The sequence below is a fragment of the Alnus glutinosa genome, chromosome 8 (genome assembly GCF_958979055.1).
Source record: "Alnus glutinosa chromosome 8, dhAlnGlut1.1, whole genome shotgun sequence".
In the NCBI taxonomy this organism is placed as follows: Eukaryota; Viridiplantae; Streptophyta; class Magnoliopsida; order Fagales; family Betulaceae; genus Alnus; species Alnus glutinosa.
This window is the reverse complement of record NC_084893.1, coordinates 7,437,881-7,459,904: the sequence shown is the minus strand read 5'-3', so window position 1 is coordinate 7,459,904 and position 22,024 is coordinate 7,437,881. Positions and strand designations below refer to the sequence as shown.

At 37.2% G+C, this 22,024-nt stretch overlaps 3 protein-coding genes across 3 annotated transcripts; 1 reads left to right on the top strand and 2 right to left on the bottom strand.

Moving 5' to 3' along the window:
* Nucleotides 1–7,111: 7,111 nt before the first annotated feature.
* On the top strand, nt 7,112–9,087 carry LOC133875410 (uncharacterized). Its single transcript, XM_062313538.1, has 2 exons — nt 7,112–7,885; nt 8,405–9,087. The coding sequence occupies exons 1-2, from the start codon at nt 7,319–7,321 to the stop codon at nt 8,474–8,476; spliced, it is 639 nt and encodes a 212-aa protein (XP_062169522.1). The 5' UTR covers nt 7,112–7,318; the 3' UTR covers nt 8,477–9,087.
* A 3,518-nt stretch (nt 9,088–12,605) lies between these two features.
* Nucleotides 12,606–14,525, bottom strand: LOC133874700 (probable xyloglucan 6-xylosyltransferase 5). The gene has a single exon (XM_062312579.1). It carries the CDS (start codon nt 14,214–14,216, stop codon nt 12,846–12,848), a length of 1,371 nt encoding a protein of 456 aa, XP_062168563.1. The 5' UTR covers nt 14,217–14,525; the 3' UTR covers nt 12,606–12,845.
* Nucleotides 14,526–16,473: 1,948 nt separating this feature from the next.
* On the bottom strand, nt 16,474–21,823 carry LOC133874699 (pentatricopeptide repeat-containing protein At5g61370, mitochondrial). The gene is made up of 2 exons (XM_062312577.1): nt 19,729–21,823; nt 16,474–16,699 (listed from the first exon to the last, which is right to left on the bottom strand). The coding sequence occupies exon 1, from the start codon at nt 21,175–21,177 to the stop codon at nt 19,732–19,734; it is 1,446 nt and encodes a 481-aa protein (XP_062168561.1). The 5' UTR covers nt 21,178–21,823; the 3' UTR covers nt 16,474–16,699; nt 19,729–19,731.
* Nucleotides 21,824–22,024: the final 201 nt, after the last annotated feature.

The following is a 22,024-nucleotide window of genomic DNA, read 5'->3' as shown; positions in this document are numbered from 1 at the left end:
ACAACTAAAATTAAGAGAACCTTCCGAGGATCTCGCTCCAATGCTTAAATTAGCTTTTGATGGAAAAATATATTCAATGCATAAAATAATCAGTCTGTATTTATACTTGGGGTGTGGGCTTATTTATAGGCAAAGAGGTAAAGGTCAACCTGAATTAGGTTTTCTACTCCTTCTTGATCTAGGAGTGCTGTCAAAGTTCTACTTGGAGTTTGATCCTTTAGTAGAGATATGCTCTAATCCTAGAAAATTCAAGATCAAATTTGGACTAGGAGTCATATCCAGATTCTATCAGGAATAGGACTGTTGATCAGACTAAACTTGGGACTCCTACTTCAATTCAACTTGGAGTAGAGTTCTAATCTGGATTTCCTAGAATGACTGATACCTGAGTTCTTGAAACATGCTTGTCCTGGGCTTTAGCTGGCTGAGTTGACTCTCGATCCCAGGTTGTCTACATTCCTGGGACCCAATCTGGATTTACCTCATGTTGCGTATTCTTGGGAATAGCTGCTTAGTGTCTCAATCCCGGAATAGGACTTTTCGAGAGTTTTCGAGAGTGCTACTATCTTGACTGCTTAGTATCTATCTCCCGGGATAGGACTTTCTGGGAGTCCTGTTGTCTCCTCCTTAGGTCGGTACTGACTCGAAGGCCTATGATTTTTTTGATGGGCCGGTCTGAGTGAAATTATTCCCAACATATTGAAACTGATTTTTACTGATTGACTACCAACCATTTAAGCAGATACTTGATAGTGAAGATACAAATATTAGTAGTATCTTTGAGGAAGCTTATAATTTTATTGATCATGTTGAACAACATAATCAGGAGAGTTATAGTGCATTGCTTTGAAGGGAGAAGTAGAAGTGCCACGTTAGTGATAGCTTACTTAATGCTCAGGAAGTAGGTGAAAATTACTTCCTGCATTTTCTCTCTTTGTTTGAAATGAAATACGTGCGATTGTTGATGATCCATTGTTGAAATCTTATTATAGATTTTTTTTTAAAAAAAAAAAAAATCCCAACAATAGTGATAATCTGTTATTGGCTCCATCATGTGTAGTAGTACGTGGAAAAAAATGCAATAGATAAATAAATATAAAAATAAATAAATACACAAATAGTTACGTGATTCAGTATTACAAAGAAAGAACGAAGCTGTTGGGAATAATTCCACTTAGGCTGGCTCATCTAAAGAATCATGGGCCTTCAGGTCAATACTGGTCCAAGAAGAATTGGTTGCTATAAAGCCGAAACAGCAAGACTCCCGGGTAGTCCTATTTCGGGAGATAGACATCAAGTAGTCATCCTCGTAGAAGCTATTCCCGAGAATAGCGACCGGAGATACATCTTGATTAAGTCCCGGGAATGCAAACATCTCGGGACCGAGAGTCAACTCAATCAGCAAAGGCCCGGGACAAGCATATCTCTGAAACTCAGGTCTCAGTCAGTTAAGGCCTAGGACAAGCATGTCCCAGGAACTCAAGTATCAATTAGCCAAGGCCCGTGATAAGTGTCGAATGTTGCACATTCAAGCTCCTTAACTTATATATGTTAATTCCTTAGCATTGTTATTTGTTTGATTTTGTGTTGTTTTATTGTTTTCAGGTTTTAAATAAAGATGCAATTAATTCCATTAATTTTGGGCTTAAAGCACACTTTGAGAAGACCTAGAAGATATGTTTAAGCTTAACCAATCATAATAGAATACCTATATAATATGGTTAAGTTTAATCAAATCAAGTGAAGAATTAAATCGGAATTTTTCCAACAAGAGTCAAAATCGGATTGGATTCAAATATGGATTCTGCATATGTATCAGTTTTTGGATCATAACTTTTGCGTCAGATATTGGATTGCAATAAAATTGGTGGTGTTGGAAAGATAATAAACAATTCAACAAATATGTCAGAAATAGTTTTTCCTAAATTCGGACGTTTACTTTGTCAAAATCGCCTCGCAATAAAAGACCGCAATCCTGGCCGAATTTGGAATCCTTTTCCTACTTGGATTAAAGTTTCAATCTCCTACTTGGACAAGAAGACTCAAGAGACGATTTTTCTGGAATTCCAAGGGCTTCTAGGACTTGTGTGCTCCCTATAAATGGACCCCTAAGCTTCAAGAGAATGTGTGCTTGGTGCTTGGTGCTTGGGCTTGTGCTTAGCTTTAGACAGAAATTCTTCTTTGAGGCCTAACAAGTTGAAGAGGAGAATACCATGGCAGGAGGCCATCCCAACACTACGATGAGCGGTTAAATTCCTAATAGGGTGTTGATGTAGCCCTTTCCAAGTAACAATGGTTTAATTGTATTTTAATTTGGAATTTTCTATATGCATAATGGTTGTATAACTGTGAGAATTGATTTTAATGTTTATATTCAATCATTATGAATTTCTTATCTTGTTTTAGAAAGTCTTTTATATTGATTGAACTCAATCCTTCATATTTTCTGTGATTATGTGAATGATTGTTATACAACGGTTTTAATTGATATATGATCAAGAGGATTAGATAGACCATGCTTAGGAAAGACGGATTGTACTACACCCTAGTTTAGTGTAATTTAGGTAGACAGTCTGTGCCAACCGAAGATGGGTTATACTATTCCATTGATTGTATGTATATCCTATTAAAGACGTAGCTAGTCCATGCCTAGGGAAGACGGGTCGTACCGCATCTTAGTGGTTAGGTGGACAGTCCGTGCCAACCGAAGATGGATTATACTTATTCTTTAGAGGTAATTTCTTGACTACTCGAGTAAGACGAGCCCTATATCATGCATAGTATGAATTTTCCTTATTAATTTATGATTGACCGTTGTTATATGGTGAGTGGTGAAATCAATCCCCTATTCTTTATCTCATCCCTACTATCTTTAAATTTATGTCTTTTACTTTTATGTATTTATTTTTTAAAAACAAAATCAAATCAAACATATTTTAAATTAAGTTATTTTTAATCTCAAAAAGCTTGATAACAACACATACGCAGTCCTTGAGGTTCGACACCCTCAACGTAGCCCTATCCTATAAGGATTCGTACTATTGCGAGTGGTAATTTTATTATTGATATATTTTGGTAAACAAAAGACTACATCAGCCCGGTACAAGCATGCCCCAAAAACTCAGGTATCAACCTCATCCTAGGAAATCCATATTAGAACCCTACTCCAAGTTGAATTGGGGTAAGAGTCACAATCCAGATCCAACAAATCTGATCAACAGCCCTATTCCCAGTAGAATTGGGATAGACTCCCAGTCCAAATCTAATCCCTAAAATTCGGGAATCCCTGAAGATCCGGGATCACTCTGAAGATCTGGACCAGATCCTACATCTACTAAGGAATCAAAGTCCAAATAAAACTCTAATGGCACTCCTAGGTCAAGAATGAGCAGAAAACCTAATTTAGATTGACCTCTAACTCTTTGCCTATAAATGAGCTCATATCTCAGGTATAAACAAAAGACTGATTATTTTATACATTGAGCATATTTTTCTCTCAGAAGCTAATTTAGGCATTAGAGTACATCAAAGAACATGCCGTTTACACTGTACCGAAAATTGTATCAACAGAAACAAACTGATAAATATTCTTTAATGCCTCTTCCTATATGGCCTGGGCCTTTTTATATAGACCCATTTGGTTATTACAATTAAGTCCACTAACCAACTAAAGAAAAGTCCAACTCACTAACTCACCTAACTAAAATACCCAACCTAAAGTCTAATTTAAACGAGTAATTTTATACATCCCCCAAAGTTAATGTGATATTTATAGCATTTGATGCATGAAAATTGGTTTTTTAATTGAAAGGACCACCTCAACTTCAAAAAATGAAAAGGAAATAATGGGGTAATGAATAGAATTAGAGTGCATTTGGCATAACGATTTCGTAGAACAAAAATATAAATTTAAATCAAATCGCAGAGAATGAATTGTTTAAAACTACGTTTTTAAAAAATTGCAATTTAAAAACTCAGAAACCTAGTTTTTTCAAATAATATGTAATGAGATGCTTTTTTGAAAACGCATAACTTTAAGAGAAATACTGGACTTCCCAAATTTTTCTTCCAAAATTTTGTTTCCAAATGATGTCTCACAATCCTATGAGATTATGACAAATTTCCCAAAATGATAGATCACATGAGATTGTGACACATTATTTGAGAACCAAATTTTGGGATGTGTAGCACCTTCCTAATTTTAAAGACTAAACTGCGATTTAAAATGCCAAATTACAATTTTACTAAACACTTAATTCTGTTTTTAAAAATCAATATATTGGGTGTGTTCAGTAAAGATTGTTAAATTGATTTTTTTTTTTTTTTTTAGTAGTAGCAAGAAGTGATTGATGTGATATAAAGTAGAAAGAATTTGTATAGAAAAGTAGAAAAAAAAATTGTATTGTAGTAAATTTTTTATTTGAATAGTAATAAAAAAATTATTAATGTAATATAAAAAGTGAAAATTTTTATTAAAAAAAAAATGATATAAAAAATGAAAAAAGTTAGAATATTTCAAAAAAAAAAAATTTAAGAGGTCTTATAATCATATATAAGAATCAACCATTACAACTTAGATCATTCTGGATACAATCAAATAATGGTGCGTTTGGGTATCGAATATTTCGAATATGAAAAATATTCAAAATCTGTTTGTGAATTTCAAGGTAATGAAAATGTGTTTGGATGTTGAATAAAATTCAGATTCTTTTTGAATATGTGTTTGGGTGTTGAATTTTTTAGATTGGAAAAAAGTGTTTTTTAATGATAGAAAGTGATTGAAAATGATTGGATTGTATAAAAAGTTGTGTATAATGATTGTTGTTATGAAAATAAGTGTTAAATTTTTGAGATTGAAAAAAATATTTTTTAATAGTAAGAAATGATTGGATTGTATAAAAAGTTATGCATAATGATTGGTATGGTAAAAAATAGTTAAACTAATAATTAAAAAAATAACCAAAAAAAAAAATTACATAACTACAAACCACAAACTAAAAAAACGAAAATTTTATTTTTATTTTTTACTTATTCTTATTCTTATCCTTATTTTGTTGTAAAAACACATACATGGCCATTGAACAGAAATTGAAGATCAAAAAATTACAGATAATATTGAGAGACACGCGTTGACCATGCAAGGTACATGTCATATAATCCGGTGCAAGCTGTTTATGATAGAATTGGTCTTAAAATTGTTATTGTCCTTTTTTTAACCGTTGGATGAGAAGACCCTTTCATTGTGTGATATTAATTAACGGTTGATATTAATTAAAACCATCTAAGCAAATACACCCTGAGAAAATAAACCCCAGCTGCCCCCATTATGGTGCATCGGTCAAATAAAAAGGCGAAGACACGCCTCTCATAACGGGCAGTTATTGGGTGTGGTCACTCGCACCTTATAGAACCGAATGGAAGGTCAAAATAATAGGAACTCTACTGGTCTTATAATCTAACGGCTGTTATCACATAAATTCTGGAAAATGGTGTAAACGTTTTACACTCAGCCGAATTCCAATGCACTGACTGCGTCTGACTGCATCTGACCATATCTCGTAACAAGACGAAAGCTTGATATTTTGTTTAAACAAAAAAAACAGAAACAAGGCCGAATTATGTTACAATGCGGGAGTGGTTGGCTGCACTAGGATATGTACAAATGCATCTGACGGACAAGATTTATTCTAGTGACTTCATGACTTAGTCAATGATCCTTACAAGCTCACATTAATGCTGAATGTTAAAGTGAAATACACCCAATTGTCTTCTGTATTATGAGTCTGAAGACGCGGGTCCCACAACATTAAACAAATGCAGCTGGATTGGATTGTAGCATTTATTATTTTGCCACGTTTAGTAACCCATTTCCCCTCCCCTCCCCTCTCCTTCAATCATTCTTTTCTGTTTGTGTCAGTACGGCTGATAGACTACTGACTGGTTGGCTTCTCAACATTTTACTTTATTCCCATTTTACCCCCAATATTTCAGTTTATTCCCTTGTTTTTGTTCTTCACATTATTAAAATGTTGAGGGTAAAATAGGAATAGGATAAAATGTTGACTTCTTGAAAAAGCAACATTTATTTCTATTCCTATTTTACCCCCAACCTTTCAGTTTATTTCTTCTTTTTTTCGTTTTTTATATTCAAAGACAGGGGTAAAATGGGAATATAAAATAAATGTTAAATTTTTTTTGCAGACTTCTCACTTTTCGGTACTGACACAAACAAAAAAAAATGATTGAAGGAGAGGGGAGGGGAGGGGAAATGAACCAATTTCAATAAAGCATTCGGGTTTTATTCAACATGGATGCGGGTGTCGGGTTTTTGAATAAAAACCCGGTTCGAATACACCAAAATATTCGAACCAAACACACCTTAGCCGGCCACGTGTCGAACCATGTGTGAGTCAAGAGGTGAGAAACATACATATGTGCGAGACCGTGGGTTGATTGGTTGCCTTCTCTCGAATCGCTCCACACGAAAAAGTTCTTTGAATATTGAAAGCTTGCCAACAAGATCCGAGCTTCATCCACCAAATTACTGTACTTCTGATGCCATCTAGCTCCCTGTTTAATAACCCCCCTCCCCTCCCCTTTTCTTATTGGGGAATTTTTTTTTGTTGAGTGAAAGTAAAAAGTAATTGATGTGATATAAAGTAGAAAAAATTTATATGAAAAAGTAAAAAAAAAAAAAAAAAAAAAAATTTGTATTGTAATAGGGTTTTTTTATTTAAATAATAAAAAAAATTAATGTGATATAAAAAATAAAAAATGTTAAAAATATTTTGAAGTTAATATTTTTTTTAAATAGGTGAAAATAAGAAGAGGGGAAGGGAGGGGAGGGGGTTAATAAACGTGGCAATCACCTTCGAAGATAACTCTTTGTACGCCTAACTCTTTGTACGGTCGTATCCCACATCGAGCAACAAAAGCTTCGGCTATGGCAGGATCGGAGACATAGGGATGGGTCATGCACCTAGCAGCCAGAGCTTGTCTGGAGTGATCCCACATCACCATACCCACGCCCATGATTCTGTTCAAGTGAATCACCTTCGAAGATAACTTTTGAAGTTGATTGTTTTTTTTAAAAAAAAACAAATGAAAATAAATGAGGGGATGTTATGTATGTTACCAAACACACCCATTCCATTTTGAAATCTCATACCCAAACATGCTATACACATCACCCCGTTAACACTGGGTCCAAAACGTGGCGAACCTGCGGAACAACCTGTTGGTTCCGGTCTGAAGTGGCTCGAAAGTCGAAAGGGCGTTTCTCTTCCCCAGGTGTTTGGTTGTCGGGGGGGAGCAGAAAATGGTGGGTGATGATCTGATTCCTGATGGTCGAAAAGACTCGTCGTTCTCATCACAACCCCACAACACAACCTATTTGAAAGAATGGTCCATGGTGTTGATCAGAGACTCTCCCGCCCACGGTGACTGCTCCGTCTTTCCCCCAGTCAACCACGAGAATCTCCACATTCCCTCACAGCCCTTTCAAGAACAACAGAGCCCATTATCACCTTCATCATCGTCATCGTCGTCGTCATCATCATCATTTTCATTGTCATCATCATTCTCACCGTCTGATTCCACCGATTCGGACTCGCTACCGGCTCCACCGCCAGATTCGACGGTCAAAAAGGCCGGTGAGGTGACGAGATGGATTGGGATTGGGCTTGAGGTCTTACGTTGTAAGGTTATCGCTGCGGTTTCCTCGTTTCGAAATTATGTCCCCAACAACAGAGGGTCATTTCGGTCATTTGGACCCGTCGCGGCCGCGGTGGCGTTGGTGGTGTGGACGTTGTTTATGCGGTATCGTCGGCGGCGAAGAACGGAGAGTGTGGGTCGTTTGGTGCAGACTATTAAGGAGAAAGATGAGGTTGGTTTTTTATTTTGTACAACGTGTTTGTTGTAATGCTTATGTTAATTTTGCTATGATCTACCTAGGGCCTTTACATTGATTATTTGATCAGAAAACTACCAACCATGTATTATGTATACTTTGACACAACTTGGGAAAATGAAAGGACATGTTGATAGCAACTCTTGTAAGGCATTAAATAACTCTTTTAAGGCATCAAATGCACGCTGAAAGAACAAAAAATGACAGAATTTTGGGTTCAAAAGAGTTCTTCTGTCCTAATTCATGTTTTCCTTGCTATTACTTGGGCCTTCATAACATTGACATTGGATTTGGTAACTTGGTGTCTCTTGGATTTTTGTGTTTTTTTGCTATCTGCAATAAAGGGTTTCTAACTGGGATTTGGTCTACAGACTACAATCATGACCATCTCTTCGATTATTGTCAATGCAATAAGCTTAATGATTAGCTTGTTCATTACATTCTCCTCCTCTTTTGTGATGTCCTTGTAGTAAGTTTTGTTTTGATAATTTGCAGAAAATTACACAACTCTTGCACCAGATTGCTCAAATGAATGAAGTGCTGTTAGCCCGTCACAGAAATCTTTGAAGCATTTGGGGCTTTACATTGACATTGACTAAATTGATTATAGCAATTCTGCTACATTTTATGCTCAAATATGCAATGGAACATGGATATGCTTCTCCAAATGCCTGTGAGGCTACATCATACAACTGGTTGCAGTTCCTGTGATATCTGAACAGCACTGCTATTTTAAGTGGAAGAACATGATTATTGATCGTGGAACCACAATTTGAGCTCTGCAAGATTCATGTATTGCAAGGAAACGTGTTGCAAATTAGTGGACCGGTATCTGAGCTTTTGAATATATGATAATGGAGTTCTAAAGAGTAAAGATGTCATGTACTCTTCATGATTGGATATGGCTGAGCCAGGGACCAGGATCCGAGCTTTGGAATATGCACCAATGAAGTTCAAGAATTCCGGCACTATTGCCAAGTCCGGTAGATTAGTTTCTGATTTATATTCTTGATCAGTAGAGAAATTAGCTAAATGTATTAGGCTATTTTTTGTAGCTAGTTTCCCATGTGATTATTGACAAATTTTGTACTTGTGTTGCACTTCTCAGGACTCCCTCAGTTTAATGGCAACCTATGAACAAGCTTGTTCTTTCTAATTTGCTTATGTTCTTATCGACAGATCATGCATTGAGGTCCCAAATAACTGATGTAGTATGGTCCCAACTTTTTAGTACCCTGTCTTCGAATAAAATTTCTGTCCGATGCAAACCTTGGCAATTATGTTTATCTACTGAAATTTTTTGCTGTGCACACATAATCCATTTGTCCTTTTTTTTTGTGTGTACGCAAGAAGGGGGGAAGGGAGGAGGGAACTGGGAAGTCATCAATTTGTTAACATAACCCGACATGATCCTTAAACAATAGTTATGAAAAATACATCATAAACGTAAAACTAATGGATCTTATTTGCATAAATTTTCAAACTCTTCGGTAACTATATAGAGTGCAAATGAGCCATCCACCGATTCCACCGTCAAAACTGCCTGTTATTATAGAAAAAAAAAAAAAAAGATCACGATTTAACGAGCCATCCACCAATTCCAGTCATAACTGCATGTTATTATAAAAGAGAGATCACGATTTAAGGAATTCTACGAGGAAGAATTCCCAGAGAACTTTGAAGGATCAATGATCTCACGGAACAGAATAAAGATCCTCTATAATTCTTTAAGAAACTCTTGGATTAAAGATTTAGCTTTGTTTGGTTTGCGAAATAGACCCCCGAAATGGAATAGGAATAGTCATTCCTATGTTTGGTAGGGATCTATTCCTTGGAATAGTTATTCTCATTGAAATACATATTCCCTTACGAAGAGGAATACATATTCCTCTAAAAAATTAGAGGAATAGCTATTCCATTGGAAATAGACTAGATTTTTTAGAAAAAACCATTATTATTTTTTATTTTCTTTTAATTTTTTTTTTCAAAAAAAGAAAAAAATAAGGCATAAACGAAACCCCACCCCCCACTTAACAGTGGCTACGGGGGTGGTCGCACCACCCCTGGAACGCCTCATGGTGGACTCCCGAGGCACTCTGGGGGTGGTGCGACCACCCTCGGGGCGATTTGGCCACCCCCTGGCTATTTCGTGGGTGGCCGACTACCCATTGGGGTGGTCAGCCACCCTATAATTTTCAATTTTTTAAAAAAAAAATAAAAAAAAAAATTTGAAGTTTGTATTTTGTTTTTATTTTATTTTATATATATATATAAATGTGGAATTTTTTTAATAATTTTGATTGTATTCCAATTAATGTATATGAGTTGTTACCAAACTAAAGATTAAGAATAACCATTTCATTCCACTACCTTCTATTCCTAGGAATATCTATTCATTTTCCTAATAGAATAGTCATTCCGCAAACCAAACGAGACCTTAGACTAATAATTTATATCAATTTTGCTTTAAAGTGCTTGGGCATTTGGTTGATAGCCATACAAATAAGGGTCACAATTTATGTTCACGTGTCAAGTTCGAATCGTGTCAAAACATGAGTATAAGACTATATAAGTCAATCATAACCCAACTCATTTAATTAAACGGGTCAAACCCCTCAACCTTAACCCTTTAATTTTGTATCGGATTCATATCGAGTTCACGGGTCATCAAAAATTGTCTGCCATTAGATCGCGTGTCAAGTTCGGATCGGGTTAAATCATAAGTATAAAATTATATAGATCAACCCTAATATGACTCATTTAATTAAAATCTTTCTCCAGATACCTATGGGTTATAGGACTGCGAAATGAGCTCATCAAACATTATGAAAGGAGTATGTTGCTGTAAAAGGAATCACCATCTGAGATCCCCAATGCTATTCATGAAACAACGTGGCCGATTCGGTGACCTAAGAGTTTTGATACTCTTACATGAGATATTCACTGGATACAAAGGATTGTCTCTAAAAACATGCCTTTGTACCCAGCTTAATAATACATCTTGCTTTTCTTTGATACCTAGTTTGCTACCCAGACCTTAGACCAGAGGCTTTTTCTATGGAATTGAAAAGCTTTGCTGTGAGCTCATCAATTATCTCTTTCGATGCATGCCTCAGCTCCAAGAAATCGATATAAACGGGAGAATCAGTAAACTATTGTTTCATAATAATCCTACTACCGATTTCAGCTTAAGATTGAGCAAGAGAAACAGTAAATAATCTAGAGAAGCAATGCAAACAGCCCCATGCCAATACAAAATAATTCCTTCACCTTAAAGTTGAGAGAGAGAGAGAGACGCTTCTTATAGACTAACATGGAGAATTATGTACGGGAAAACTAAGGACATTTTTCCCAGACTTTCTCCACCGAATAGAATGTCAGGGAGGAAACAATCATTTGCCAATTAGTGTAACTAATACAACTACAACCATGTATTGCAACTGAATAACACAATTTAAGACTTGATAGCAGTGGGCAGGAGAGATTACAAATCTTGCATCTACTCCTATATGATATGTGCCTTTATTAGCTTCGCCTTTCTCTTATGGCAGAGAAGAGAATAATATACAAAAAATGAGAGTAACAAGATGGCGTCTGACAATTTGAAGAGCGCTTAAAACAATTTAACCTTCCAAAGAACATAAAAGTCTAGAGGATGTCAAAAGGATTGTGACTAAACTGGAAGTCCCCAATATCCCTTACTCGAGATAAAAGATTTTAAACTATACCTAGAAGATTTCCTTCCAAAGGAACCTTTCCATTGAGATGTACAACTTATACATCAAACCCATGTTGCACGGGTCAGGTGTCTTGGAGTCTAATATACTAACTCATTTTATTTTAAGGATCTAACAAGAACCCATCTTATTGAGTTGCAGACTAAATCACTGCTTACCAAGCAAAATGCTTCAATCCCCCACTTAGAGATTTGCTTCGAGTTGAATGCAGGAGTATAGAACAAAGATTAGTATAGTGTTATATGCACATTTCTCAAGTAGAAGTACTCAACAGTACTCAACGTAGGATAGGATATACTCAAGAGTTACAATCAGGCATAAAACTGTCAAAGAAATAATAACTTCAACAAACTTCACAAAGTTAAATACTACAGAGCTACTTTTCACTTATCAAAAAAAAAAAAAAAAACTACAGAGCTACTTCCTAATTTGCTATCGATGAACATCTAATCTAACTGCAGTCCGTAAAACAGAAAAACACAGATGTTGTACCTTTCCTAGGATTCAGCAACTACGTGCCAAATAGCACTACGTTTTGAAGAGGATATTAGCATCTTCATGCATGTGAAAGTCACTATGTACACAATTTACTTCTAAATGAGACACTCTTGCAGTTGAAAGATGCTGCTATAACTCTATCCTCACATCCCACAGCAAAACATCCTCAAGCTGTGGATACGGGAAGGTCAAGATACGTCCAATGCAACAACTAGGACATGAAGATTGAAGAGGCATGGCCTATCTCAACAAATCTCTAATTCCAACTATAGATTAAGCCGAGTGATATACATTAATATCACAAGACTTCAGAGATTCTCCCTTACTTCCTCTTGATTATACAATTCATCTACTAGCGATATGACAGAATTCAAACTAAAGCATCCATATTCTGTACTTGGAACAGAAATGTGCGGTAAAATAATTAAAGGTTCATGCCAAGAAAAAATTGAAACTGGCAGTACAGTGCAAATCAAAAGTAAAATTGCTTTTATGGATTACTCAAACACAACAGCAAGAATTGAAGTCTACAAAAGAATTCTACTCTATGGTTCCTCAAAACGGTACCAAGACAACATAACAAACAAAAAAAAACAAAAACTTAAATGGAAACTGTTATCAAATTTAAATTTGCTTTAGACTGAGGAATTATATATCATTACCTAAACATTATCACACATTGAAGACCTTTTTTTTACTCTCTAGCTCTTGGATTCAATGCTCCCTTGCACTGTGTGCCGCCGGATGTCAAACTGGTCCACAGATTCCAAAGGACTGACTGTCTCATTCCTGATCCTCTTGATCTTAGGACTCAACAATCCCCTATGCCTAAACCCATACAGCTTAAGCACCTGGTTATCGGCAAAATTAAATGCCCTCTCCATGCTGCTCAAGCACCTCGCAACCGGGTAATCCCCGTAGCTCCCACAAGGCTTGCAACCAACAAAATGGGTCACGAACGGCCACCTCTCATCCCCCAATCCCGGATGATACTTCTCAATCATCTCCTCGTATCTATCCACCAATCCCGCCCAATACCCATGCAAATAATACGAATTCTCAATAAACACCTTGTCCATCCACTGATCCTTCTTTGAAAGTAACAAGTATATCAACGCCGACTGATCATCCGCCTCGAATGCCGGCCTCCCCTTCAAATTTGCCGTCAAAATCTTCCCGGCCTCCTCCCGAACTGGCCCTTTTGGCCCCATTGGCGCCCAATCGTCAAGCAAATCCAAAGACCACTGACAATTCCTAAACAGGAAACTACCCGTATTCAACGCAATCCAACTCTTCTGCTCAAACATTAAATCGGGGTAACCATGAATAACCAAATTATAACCATCATACTTGGAAACTGGAATCTCAAAAACCATGTCGGTGAAGAGCGCATCGCTATCCATCCACCAAATCCACTCCACCTCAGGATGCGACAGCATCAACCGACGAATCAACGGCAATTTGGCCCAGTACCCAGCTAGTTCCTTATCCAAATGAGCCAAATTGTACACTATCTCAATCCCATGAAGTCTACAATAGTCAATCTTATTCTTAATAGCTTTCAACAAGTAATGGTCACCAATTGGGTTATCACAAGGTTTAGGAGGAGACCCAGTTACAAGCAACATACGAGGCTTACCGTTAACGTAGCTAGGGAACTCGGGGTTCTGGTGTAACCAGGCCTTGCGCTCGCTGTCCCAGTCGGAGATTTTGGGTCCGAGAGTGTAGGTATCGTTGGGGTTGAAGAACAGCTCGGGACCGTCGGGGTCGGAGGGGTCGGAGTCGGAGCGGATCTCGGCGAGGATTCGGTTGGTCTCCTCGATGATGTTCTGGTTGACGGCGTCGGCATCGGAGGAACCGAGGTGGCCGATGCCGATGGTGCCGCGGAGGACCAGGATGGTGACGAAGCCGCAGAGGATGGTGATCTTTATGTTGTTGAAGGTCTTGTGGAGCTGCCTGCCACGTGGCACCAGCGTGCGCCCCCTGCCGTTAGATGCGGCGGTTGTCGGCAGCCCACCAGCTCCGCCGCCGCTGCTTCTCTTCTGAGCTACTACGTTCTCTTGTTGCCCCATCTCTCACTCTCTCTCTGTGTTTGTCTTAAGATTACAGAAATTGGGTGTGTGAGGGTGGGGAAGCAAAAATGCTTTGTTTTTTTTTTTTTTTTTTTTCTATTTGTGGGCTAGATCTAGAATTCTATATTCCATTGTCTTATGAATTTTTGTTCAGCTGTGTCTTTTGGGGAGAGTGAGTTAGAGAGACAGAGAGAAACCCTAGAGGATGGAGGTGAGTGAGTTCATCTGTTCATGGTGGAGGTGAGGTTGATGGGGGTAGAGCCGAGTAGCCGACTATTGCAGCGCGTCTCTCAGAATCTATAAAAGAAAAGAAATCAATGAATCAACGCGTAACCCATATAAAAATAAAATCAATTAATGTTTAATAATGAAATAAAAGTGTAAACTCTCTCTCACCTCTTCAGCATTTTCAGGCTTATCAAATTTACTTTTTATTATAATTAAATTCTTTTTTTAATTTTAACTATTAAATTTTTTTTAAATCACTTTTACTATGATTGATATTTTAGTTTGTAAAAAAAAATTTATAAATTAATTTGTAAGAAATTTTTGTCCTAATTTCATTGTATTATAATGTTACTGCTATTATTTTATTTTATTTTTGAATAATATAAACATATTTATCATGTGATATATATGAATAAATTTTTTAAATATAATTTTATAATAAATGTCCCTTCTCTAGATCAGGGACGGTCGAGTATATAATATATAGTATATTTTAATGCTTGATTTGGAGATTATGTGGTAGTGATATGATCTGGATTCCTTCTAAAGTGGGAATCCTTTTCCTAGTACAATCACCACGCAGTTCTTTATGTCAGAAGCTTCAGTTTATCAATTTATCTGTTTTTCTTAAAGAAAAGAAAATGGTAAGATTAAACTCTAATCAATGTTTTAAGGAAGACCATAAGCCAACTAATTTTTTTAAAAAAAAAAAAAAATAAAGGTATATATTACTTGATTAACATGCCTAAAGAACTGCTTTAACTAATAATCTCTTCAGATTTACATTGATTTGTTATTTCTAGTTTTTCTGCACCATTGAACTCTGATCATTTTAATATTATCGACGTGACAAATGAAAAGTTAAAACAGATAAGAATATAAACCATGAGAGAGAGAGAGAGAGAGAGGGCTCTTGTATTAATTAGTTGAAGAAAAAAAAATGATATATTCAAAGTGTGCGTCAGTCTCAAACGTCAACGGACCCCGGGTGTCTCCCTACTGTTTCGCACTTTCCACAGCTCGGTTTTGACCCAAAAAAAAATTCCCCCGTAAAGAAGAAGAAAGATATTGGAAAGACGGGGGCAAGTTTCAAATTAACCGTTGATTTTGTGGGATAAATTTAATGATAAATATAAAAATGAGATAAAATTGGTAAGTTTTAAATTAACGTGAATTTTATAAATTTAATGGTAGATTTAAAAATAATATGGGTAAAAAGTGTAGAAATATTAGAATTAGTTAATGTTTGGGTGTCATCAAAATTTTGATTATATTATATTATATTTCAATAACATGTTTGGATGGTTTTTAAATTTCAGAATTAGAAAACCGGTTTTATTCAATCCGTTTTTAACTAAATCTAACCCAACTCAAAAATAATAATAAAACTTTTTAAAAAAAAAAATCAAGGGTGGTCGAGCCACCCGTAGGAGTCTGGGGGTGGTGGTCGAGCCACTCTTGGGCTTTTGGGGGTGGTGGTCGAACCACCTCCATGTGTCCAGGGGTGGCTCTGCCAACCCTCTAGGGGTGGATCGACAACCCCCAACATTAATCTGCCACCCCCAACCAATTTTCAAGGAGGTGGCCAAGCGGTTTCGGGGGTATTCGGCCACCCCCGTCTAATTAGAGGGTGGTGCGGCCACCCCCAAACAACTGTTTTTTAATTTTATAATAATAAAAAAAAAAACATTTTTATATATAATTTTCTCAATTATATTCAATTCACATTCTCAAACATCTTTTTCAAATTTTGTTTTAGATTCTTTAAACTATTTAAACATAATTTTAAATTTTTTTGGTATTCATAATTTTAAATATAATAAAAGAAATCCAACAACCAAACGTATCTATTTTTCAAGCTCTATTCTAGTGCTACGTGTAGAGTTGTGATTGGTGCACAATACACGCACAACGTAAAATACATGGATGAGACCCATGTGAATAAAACCTACCACATGAATTCTACTTATGTATCTTGTATTGTGCATAAGTTATCCAATTTTATTGTGTAAAAATAATTTTTCCTTTGAGCATAGAAGAGTTTGAAGCTTGTCAGCCTCACGTCACGTGGGGTCCAATGATGTGCTGCATTGACATGTGCGTTTCAAAATGTGGGTGAGACGTCGATCGGGCCAGAGGACCCACAAGATCCCGTCTCCGCTTCTGTCTCCCACCATGTGCCATGTCCCATGTGCCACCGCCAAATTTGAGCCGTGTTTCTTTCTCTTGTTGATAGTAAATGCTAACTTGCTGGCCTGATTAATCAATGTCGTATTAGTCTTAATCCTAATTATATTAAAGTATTTTTAGTACCATTTCCTTGGGAGGGGTGTTTTACTTAGAGGCTGCCCATCTGTATTTCTGATAGCAAACTTGCAAGAAAACCCAAACTCTGGAATTTTCATAGAAAGAGCAATGTAATGTGTTTTCTTGTTTGTAGGATATTTTCTATGATATAGATGGAAATGGAAATGACATTAGAATGGATATTGATGGATTTGTAAAATGAAAGAATGAAATGGATAAATTGTATATTGAAATTGATAAAAGGTTGACTAATTCAAATTTAATCAAGCTCCAAGAGTGGATGATTCGAGTTCACCCACAAAGGTTCTAAAAACTCCACAATTCTGAGAATTTACTTACACAATCATTAAAGCCCTGTTTAGTAATCCCTTCCCCCTCCCCCTTTCCTGACGCGCACTGACAAGACAAGCTTTTGGCAAGAGGGCTGAAAATATTCAGCCAACTTTTTCATGATGGGACAAGCTTTTTTTCCGTTTTACCCCTGTACACAACCGGTTATATTGCACAATTTTTTTTTCCTGCCGGAGGTAGAAATAGAATGGGTAAAACAAAATAAGTTTTTTTTTACCTATTTTACCCCTGTATACGACTGTTTAAGTTGCTGAAATTTTTTTTCATGTCAGGGGTAAAATGGAAAAAAAAAAAAAGGGCTGTCCCATCTTGGAAAACGGCTGAATTTTTTCAGTCCTCTCCTGCCAAAAGCCTTCCCTGTCGGTGCGCGTCAAGGAAGGGAGAGGGAAAAAAGGATTACTAAACAGGGCCTAACTCTTATTTCCTATCCCTTGGGCTTTTATATATCTCCTAACTACTAACTACTTAACAAACTAAGTCCAAATGAATACCCACTTCACAACCCACATTTACAACATGTCTATTACCCAAAGCCCAACTACAATCAATTATACGGATATTATATCCCTTACATTAACCACTCCTTCGACGCATCATGCCCACAAAGTGTGGGTAAAAAGGAAAAAAAAAATTCTATTTACTCCACTAATACAAATCAGTCAGTTATAACCCAAACGCACGTGAGCCATAAGTCTGACTAGAACTACTCATGTTTTTGCCTTGCCACTGGTTAGCCTTGCAACAGTACACACGCATGACACATTTGGTTTTCCAATGGCTCTTCACCCACTTTGCAATGGTTTCCCAATGGATCTAGCTTTGATACCACTTGTAATGTGTTTTCTTGTTTGTAAGATATTTTTTATAATTTTCTATGATATAGATGGAAATGAATATGAAATTGGAATGGATATTAATAGATTTGTAGAATGAAAGAATGGAATGGATAAATTGTATATTGAAATTAATAATAAGTTGACTAATTCGAACCTAGTCGGACTCCAAGAGTCGATGATTCGAGCTCACCCACAAAGACTCCAAGAACTACACAATTCTGAAAATTCACTTACATAATCGATAAATCTTCTTTCCTATCCCTTGGGCTTTTATATCTCTCCTAACTATTAACTACTTAACAAACTAAGCCCAAATGAATACCCACTTCGCAACCCACATTTACAACGTGTCTATTACCCAAAGCCCAACTACAATCAATTATACGAATAATTATATCCCTTACAAGCAAAGCATAATGGTCAACTTCATTTCTCTGTGTCATAGCAGAATCTAGAACTCACACAAACATAATCCATCTAATACTCAATAACCAAACACCATTTACCAAGGTGATTCAAGTAAAACAATAGACCAGCCAACTGACTAGACTAATTAGAGACCCCCCTTAGAGAGGTAGAAGCTAATTGAAAAAAATTCAGTACCAATGTGGCATCCTACTTGCATATGTAAGAATGTGTAATGGGCTTTTCTTATAGGGAACTGGATTCATGGATATCAGAACCAAACAAGGCAGAATTAGGTAAATACTCAAGGAAGAAAATGAAGATTATAGATGAATAATTCAATAAGGATAACTACGAGCACTCAGAGAGGATAAATTCCTTCCAAGCACTCAAAAAGACCTAGACTCTCTCAGGCACTTGGAGAGGTCTAAACTCTCCAAGAATTAACCAACTACAATATTCTTCTTCTTTCTTTTCTTTTTTCTTCTACCCGTTGCCTCCCCCTTAAATAACCTATTCTGTTTGAGAATATGCTAACAGAATTGTACACCTCACTTGATACCTTCTAGAATATCCCATTCCCAAGTATGGGCCCAGAAGCCCATTAAAGGCCCTATCCCTTACATTATATTCCTTACGGAATGAAGATGACAAAATACGACCTTTACAACTTAAGTTACTCTAAGAATGACAATTTTTTACACTATTCGTAAGCGTAACACAAAATTCACGAGTTAGGATTGAGGAGTTGAGTTAGGATTGACTTATATAGTTTTATATCTATACTCGACACGACCCGAACTCGATACCCGATATTTATGACTAACAATTTTTACACAAACTCAATACAAAATTAGCGGGTTAGGGTTGATGGGTTTAAACCGTTTAAATGAATGAGTCAAGTAATGGTTGACCTATATAATCTTACACCAATGCTTTGAAATGACCGAATCCTGAAACACGAATGCGAATTATCAATCCTAAGTTACTCCAATTAAGCAATTCAGTTAATGATATTAAGGTATGGTAGCAATATGATGCGTACCAACTCTATGAAGGCATAGCTGAACCTCAGTTGTCCATTATTCCAGAAATATGGTTACATAGACATGACGCATATCGATATGCAAGACAAGCGAAATGCATGAATAAGGAAACTGAGGCAGTTAAGGTAAAGCCATAGATTGCAACAACATAACTTTTGACTTATCAAATTATACAATTATGTGGGAGGAATAGTACCTACGTCATGATTCAGCAATAACATTACGTTAGTTGATTATCGACAAAAAAACAAAAAAAAAAAAAAGAAGAAGAAGAAGAATAGAAATTTGTGCCCACAAAAAAGAATGCCTTATGGGAGCTTTATAGAAGGAGATACTAACTTATCAACTTGAAGCAGAAGTCTTCTTTTTCTTCTTTGCCTTTCCAATATTATGTGCAACTTTCTCTGGCTTCTTGGCTGTGTTTTGGTCCACAGAGCTGATCTTCTCCAATATCCATGCCGGCTTAAAAACCTCAGTGATTGAAGGGTCCAACAGATCACTTGAGCAGCGAAGAGAAACCCCCATTCCAATGGCTTCGTTCCAGAGCTCTCTACCCTTCTCGAAGTCCCCTCCTCTACAAAGTTTTGGAATAAGCACATCATAAACTGGCCCATAACCACCCAATGAACTTCTCTTCATTCGCTCAAAGAGCTCAAGAGCAAAATTAACCCTCTCACGTCCACATAGTATACCAATCAAATCATAGTAAAACTTGCGATCTGGTATCAACCCTTCCCTAATCATCTCATCCACTATCTTATTACCATTACCATATCTCCCACTCAAATACAATACCCGTGCAACAAGATAATAGCTAGTCCAATCTGGAGAACAACCCGACTTCTTCATTGTCTCAAGAATTCGACAACATTCCTTGATTCTTCTTGTCCTACCAAGACAAGAAAGCAAAATATTGTAACTAATTGAGGTTGGGGCAATCTTGTAGGACCTCATTTCCATCATGACATTCAAGGCCTCAGGAACAAGACCAGAAGGATTACGTTTAAGATTTCTCTCACAAAGGCACCTAAGGAATGTGTTATAGCAAAATAAATCTGGCATAAACCCAGCTGACTTCATCTCTTTGATAACCCTTCGCGCTTCCTTCACATCCTCCTGCTCAGACCAACCATAAAGAAGGCTCCTGTAAATGCAAGGCTCTACGCCAGAAATCTTATCCTTGTGGTGCCAGACAACCCCCTCCGCTCTCCTAGCATGCCCTTTTGTGCATAAAGCATTAACAATAGCAGTGACTGTGATTTTATCTTGGAGACACTTGTACTTGTCCAAGTTCTTAAACATACCCAACGCCTTATCTTCTTTCCCCAGTTTAACCAATGTCTCAGCTACAACACTAAAAGTATGAGTGTCCATCACCCGACCCTCCTTCCTAAGATCCGAAATCAATATATCCATTGCTGTGTGGTCATTCTTCTCGGCAAACACCTGAATGGCATAATTATAATCCTTGTCTTCTAAACCACAATTCAATTTCTTACGAGACCACAAGAAGAACCTCAGCAGTCTCCTATTGGGTGCTTCATGCTTGCAAGAGTCTATAACTTGCGTCACAAGCGACGATGTTAAAGAAACTGTAAGTTTATTTAGACTCGATTCTAATTCATCTAATCCACCAATCGTGCTCGAAACAAAACCACAAAGCTCCTGCAGCTTGGATTGTGCCGGGTTTGGCAGCACTGAGTCTGTGCAGTAGAGAGATAGACAGAGACGTTCGTGCTTCTTGGCTTTGAGAGTTCGCCATAAAAGGCTTTGCCATTTCGATTTCATAACGATGTGCAACTTCTCTATGAAAATTCATCAAACAGGTGGTGCGCATCACAAGAGACTCGAATTCTTCATTCATTTACAAACGTTTATCAACCATAGCATAAATATTGTTTTCTTTCACATTCCTACATATTCTCAGCAACCAAATCAGAGTAACAAAAAACATAGTAGATACCCATTTGAATTTTGGGTTGCTTGATTTATAACAGCGTAGAACCCCGGATAAATTGAAATCAAAGATAGATGGATTGGCATGACACCTTATAGGGGTAGCACCCACAACGAGAGCTGAACCATGGGAGCGATAAGAAGAGCTGTTGCCCAGCTTGAGGCAGTTACAAATGGGTTTTTGATAATGGATTTGACATGATTGTCCGACTTGAGCGTGGAGGAATCACGGTGCTGAGCGTGGTGATCCGTGACGAATCGTCGCTGTGCAAGGGCGACTGTGGGTGCTGTGTGGGCTGACAGTGACCGCCTGAAGGCGGTGCAGTGGTTGATCGGCGTTGTCCCGGTGGTTGAGTGGCGTTGCAGCGTTTTCCTCTCCGGTAGCCGAGAAGGTGGGACGCGGTGGCGTGCGGCCGTGGGAGTCAGCCGTTCGTGGTGCTGAATGATAGTGGTCTGTGCGAAAGTACTGGGGGAGAAGACGAGTGTTTGGCTACAGGTGATTATCTATTCTTATTTTGATTTAGCAAAGTTTCTGTTTGGCTGCACGTGTTGGTGTGTCCTATTGTAAGAATAGGCTATCCTAATTCCAGATTCAGAATAGAGTTTGATTTAGTTTTTAGGAAAACTAGTCTATAACCCGCGTAATGTATGGAGTAATGTATGAATTAAAACTGCGTCA

What these genes read in the sequence shown, in the direction of transcription:
- LOC133874700 (XM_062312579.1), bottom strand. Translation starts at nt 14,216, where the DNA reads ATGGGGCAACAAGAGAACGTAGTAGCTCAGAAGAGAAGCAGCGGCGGC.
- LOC133874699 (XM_062312577.1), bottom strand. Translation starts at nt 21,177, where the DNA reads ATGAAATCGAAATGGCAAAGCCTTTTATGGCGAACTCTCAAAGCCAAG.
- LOC133875410 (XM_062313538.1), top strand. Translation starts at nt 7,319, where the DNA reads ATGGTGGGTGATGATCTGATTCCTGATGGTCGAAAAGACTCGTCGTTC. An exon ending in CTATTAAGGAGAAAGATGAG is followed by an intron (nt 7,886 to 8,404) that starts GTTGGTTTTTTA and finishes GATAATTTGCAG; the next exon opens with AAAATTACACAACTCTTGCA.